This window comes from Perca fluviatilis, chromosome 12 (genome assembly GCF_010015445.1).
Source record: "Perca fluviatilis chromosome 12, GENO_Pfluv_1.0, whole genome shotgun sequence".
NCBI lineage: Eukaryota > Metazoa > Chordata > Actinopteri > Perciformes > Percidae > Perca > Perca fluviatilis.
In genome coordinates this window covers 34,558,363-34,563,812 of record NC_053123.1, presented here as the reverse complement: position 1 = coordinate 34,563,812, position 5,450 = coordinate 34,558,363, and the positions used below count along the sequence as shown (strand labels likewise).

The 5,450-nt window shown below is 37.1% G+C and overlaps 1 protein-coding gene across 1 annotated transcript; it reads right to left on the bottom strand.

Moving 5' to 3' along the window:
- Positions 1-637: 637 nt before the first annotated feature.
- On the bottom strand, positions 638-4,101 carry LOC120570543 (galactose-specific lectin nattectin-like). The gene is made up of 6 exons (XM_039818938.1): positions 3,994-4,101; positions 3,686-3,710; positions 2,772-2,854; positions 1,395-1,529; positions 1,111-1,219; positions 638-967 (listed from the first exon to the last, which is right to left on the bottom strand). Exons 1-6 carry the CDS (start codon positions 4,084-4,086, stop codon positions 906-908), a joined length of 507 nt encoding a protein of 168 aa, XP_039674872.1. The 5' UTR covers positions 4,087-4,101; the 3' UTR covers positions 638-905.
- Between the last annotated feature and the right edge of the window lie 1,349 nt (positions 4,102-5,450).

Sequence of the window (5,450 nt, the reverse complement as noted above, 5' to 3'; positions counted from 1 at the left end):
ATTTGTGATTCTATTTTTCTTTATTTCTGTAAGAATGTTTGTTTTTTGTAAAAACTATTGTTGATTACTGCAGAAATTCTACTTTTGAGTTTTACAGAAGACTGAGTCTTATGTAAAATGTTCTCACCTTACTTCCTGCTTTGCTTCCGTCATAACTACTAAGGCCACTAGAGGGTGCCGCCACTATAAATATATAATTATTTGTACCTTTAGAGAAAACAAGAGTCAATAAGTCAGGACCAGACACTGTTTGTGACAATGTGTCTTTTATTTTTGAATGTTTATTGATTATATGATGAAGGAAAACAGATGAATGAAGAACCCAACACACCAGAAACCGCTCTTGTATCACAGAACATTCAGACAACTTCTGGACTTTTATTTTCTAGTTTTTCATTTTGGATTATAAGATCATCACCACTCATGTCTGGTAGGTAGATGATGTTACCTTTAGACAGAGCCAGGCTAGCTATTTCCCCCTGTTTCCAGTCTTTATGCTAAGCTAAGCTAACGTCTGCGCAATCTGAACATTGACTCTCAGAGAGAAATCAAATAAGTGTGTTGAAGTTTTATTTTATAAGATCAGTGGACGCTGTTTATAACAGACAATATTCAGTAAACTAAAATGGAAAAAGATGTCAGAGTATTTGAATGTTTTCTGTATTTTATTTTGTGTTATTTATAGATTAAAAGTCCAATAACTGATTATGTTTTTGTCCAGCTCAGAGAGTCATTTTCCTTCTAATGTTAAAACTCAAATGTGAACCATTTCCTAACTCTTCAGATAATAAACAAGTGAAAGTGAGTCTGTCAGCAGAGAGCTGTTTCTGTCTGCACAACAAACAAAGTGAATCAATGATAGAGATTATAGATGAGCTGTACTGAGATCATGATGGCGGGAGGCATCACAGGTTCTTGGAGCACAGGAAAGGAAATATTTCGGTACACGGCACATTGTTCCAGTTGTCTGTAGAGAGATTTTCCAGAGTTTTAATGTCTAACTTGTTATCTTTCAGACTGCAAAATATGACCAAATGCGATAAATTTTGAATTCATTTTTGGATGGATTTACTTAAAAGACAAGCTGTTTCACATGTTGTTGTTTTTTACCCTGATAGTTTATTTCAAGACAGTGCTCAATTCCACCACTGCTAGGCTCCCCCGCACCCCACTGTTTGTAGTCGAATATGGATCCATCAGACCACATCCACACGCCCTCCTGGAGGAGAAAGATTGGTTCAAAGTCAAAGTGAAATCAAAAGAGGATGCTCCTTTTTTCCGTTTTATTTAGAGTAATTTTGCTTTTTCTGTTTTTTATTTCTTTCATCAAATTACATTTTCTTGATAGCTCAAGAGACGAGTGACATCACTTCCTGTGATGATAAAAGGCTCACCTTCACTGAGTCGAAGCCTCCGACCCAGGTCCGTTTGTTTTCACCGGTCACTTGCCTAATGAAGGTTTTGAGGAATTCATGTTCCTCTTCTGAGTGGACTGAAGCCAGATTCCCACTGGCGGCCTTGCAGAAGTTCTAATGGAGACAATATAATAGGTTACAAACGTTTAAGAAAAAAAACAAACCAAAGGGACTGTTTGTTATTTATTTTAGGGGCCACCAGAGGAGTTTTGGGATCCTTTGTCAAAATAGACCTTACCCTACCTTCACCAGCAATACATTTTGGATGACCCTCCAAAATATATGTAAAAAAGGGATGACCCTCCCCAACAATTTATTGATACCTTCTGTACTGGTTTGCACTTGGCACTGATGTACAGATTCACTTTTTTTTTTTATAGCCGCGATATATGTGACTAAACCTCTGCATTCTCATCTTACCATCACACTCCTCTGTTATGGTGCCATTTCAGTAGATTTACTCACTAACATTGTTGTGGAAACACAATAAGCATGGAAAATAAATGCACACTTCCTGCATTACTTCAAATACTAAGTTACTCCTCTAGTAAACTAGTATTTACATGAAATAAAACAATAAAACATTGAGACCATTCAACAAAGCACACTGGGTAATAAGAACCTGGGTTGCTATGGACTCGTCACTAGGCTTCCTCAGTCATTGTATATTTTAGCATATAGGTAAAGCTGCTGAAGCTGAACATTATCCAAAACTCCATTTCTCAGGCGAACGTCAATTTGGGAGCATGCTACCACTCCTTCTTTCTCAAATGCTTTGAAAAAGCTGTCGTTTATATATATATATGGTCTCTAAAGCTACAGCTCAAATTGTCTGGCTGATTAAACAGGGAGCGACCCATCTGCTAGCGATAGGAGCTGAGACTGAGAGAGCTTTTGGCCATGACCCAACCCCCTAGACTAAAAAAAATTGGATGACCCTCCCATCAACAAAGAATAAAAAGACATGATCCTCCCTTATTTTCCTCCGGTGGTCCATTCCATGGATACCAAACGTTCCCTAATCACAATTAAGGACATAATTAAGGACATCTAATTTTTATACTGACATACCTTTGGACAATGCAGCACTTTTACTGTAACAAAGTATTAATACTTTTAGAGACTGTCCTCCCCATAAAAACAGTCCCATAAGTAATTTGTTCAAGCAGCAATTAGGACTCATATTTAGGTTTTTAGTGGCGGCGCCCTCTAATGGCCATAGTAGTTATGACAGCAGCAAAGCAGGAAGTAAAGTGATTTATGTTTTGCTCCTGTCATAACTACTACGGCCACTAGAGGACACCGCCACTAGAAATCTAAATATAGGTCAGGACAGTCTTGATAAAACTGCTGTACCTCTGCATCGATCCAACTCTTTCCCTGGAAGTTGAAGCTGAAACAGCGAGAGCCGAACGGAGTCCAACCAGGAGGGCAGGGATCTTCAAGACAATGTTGGAAAAAAGAGAAAGTTAGATTCTTGTTACGTAGCAGTTTGTATTATTTGTTGCACGTGTGTGTGCCTCTTCCCTCCCTTCTCCAGCTTGGTTTGTTATTGCTTGTGCTCATTCAGCTCCCTGGATAAAGGAGGGAGGATACCCTACAACTTCCTCTTCTTTTCCTCATTGTGCCGGCCGGCAGCAGGCTGCACTGAGTGAAGCATGTGAAGTTGATCGACCTCTGCCTGTCCGTAGCAAGCTCACTTTTGTTTTTAACTTCTATGAGGCAGTGTTGCATGTCTTCTGCTTGTATTAATAATAAATGATATAGATAATTTTGCTACAAGCTCCTCCCATCCTTCCTTCAGAAACCTATCAGTACATAATATATCTTTCTGCGTGATGCAATCAGTCAAGAGCAGATGTACGGAAAGTTAACATCTGGTCGTACAGCCGGGGACAGCAAGGTCAATGGCCTTATGTATTACCTAATGTTAAACGTGTGATGAACTGATATGGACTCCATCCTCCCAAATGTATAAATTACTGGCATGCTAGAGAATGTCTTCAGTTCCTCTGCAGAGTAACTCATGTCTTTGGTTGAATTAAGATATTGTGTTTTGCAACATCTTGGTCTCCCTAATATTTCCTTGATTAGTAAAATCTGCGGAGTTGAAAAACCCAAGACAAACCTACATGGAGAAGAGAGGAAGGAGACAAAGACACACACACACACACACACACACACACAACAAAAAATACAAACCCCTACGTAACACTGTATGAACAAACAAGTCAAATACAATCAGAACGAGTCAGAGATACTGTACTGACCTGGGCAGCAGGTTTGTCCACAACACTGTGATCACAAAAAGACGTATTAAACACGAGCAGTCTAATTACAGGACTACTCAACTCAACTTTATTTATATAGCACCTTTGATACAAACAACCCAAAGTGCTTCACAGAACAAACTTATCTAATGTTTTAGCTTACAATTTGCACTCAGCCTACATTAAAACTAGGAACATTATTTAATAACTATCTCATAATCTTACAGGTTGGGAAACCACTGCATTATACTGCATCTGCAACACATTGAGTTGTTTTTTAAATTAATATTTGCATAGTTTTTACTTACAGATGCAGCCGACAGTCCGATGGACAAACAGAGCAACAAAGTAAACGGAAAGCCTGATGCCATCTGTGGAAAGACGTTAAACAAAGTCAACATACTGCAGACAAGGACATAAATGCAGACAATTAATGACTGTGATCAGTGAGCCATTTATCAAATTAAAGTATCCAGCTAGTTATAAATGCATCATATAATATAGATATGGTTTGATATTAAATAGATTAATATTTAAAATGTCTAAATAGTAAATACACTAAGTGTTCTCAAAATATAAAATGTCCTCTCGATGAATACAGGATTAGATTAAATGTGATAATAAATTGAAATATAATTACCTTTGCTGAGGTGATGATTGCATGACACAGAACAACAAGCTGATGACTGATAGATAATGTCCAGTCTTTATAGTTTATCAAAGCATGTTGAAAGCGCTGCAGGATCCTTTAAGTGACGCCCCTCTTTTCCAGTCCACAGAGAGACTTCTTTGCAAGCAACGTGGCATCTGAAATATAAAAACCTGAGAACATGTTTGAATTGCTGATTGACATGGTGGTGCATATAAAAAGAAATGAGGAAACACTTGTTAAATAAAACTTCCAGTAAGAGATGGAACATTTGGGTCTTTCCTTTTTTTCACTGCATACTTCTCAACACTAAATCTCAGAGTTAAAGTTAGTTACTTTTTACATAAAAAAACGCTGATATGAAGCTGTACTAACACTAATCTACCCAATAGTATAAATAAGTAAACTATACTTTGATAAACTACAAAATTAAAATGCTTCTACCTCATACAAAAAAAAAGATAATTTATGATGAGTGATTTAATCATGCAGGTCTTTACATCCTGCCACTCCCCCCCGTAACCTCCGCTCATGTGATGCAAGCCTCCTCTCCCCACAACTCAGGACCAAGTACCGTACCTGGTGGTGACAAAGCTTTCACCATTGCAACCTCTTCAGATTAGCTTTCCATATACAATAGTCTTACATTTCTCACCTGATAGTTACTGGTTTTATTGTTTTTAATTGCCCTTAATATGCTTTTTTTATGTATTGGTTTTATCTGTTTTTAATGTGATGTACTGTATGTGTTGGTTTTACTGTAAAGTTTCTTTGAGTACCATGAAAAGCGCTATATAAATAAAATGTATCATTATTATTATTATTATTATTATTATTATTATTATTATTATTATTATTATTCTAAACTTTCCAAATGTTATCAGACCGAATGGGTTAAATTCTGATAGTGAAATGAGCCATGTCTCCATTTCCTCCGGCTGTACAAAGTGAAGCCAAAATCTCCCGGATGTATTATTATGGATATTATGGCACCAAGGTTATAATCATTAACAAAAATGAACAAAATAACGAAAACTAGGTGGGAAAAAACATTGGGCCTCATTCACCAATATCTTCCTAAGTTTTCTCTTAAATATGTTCTTAAGAAGGTTTCTA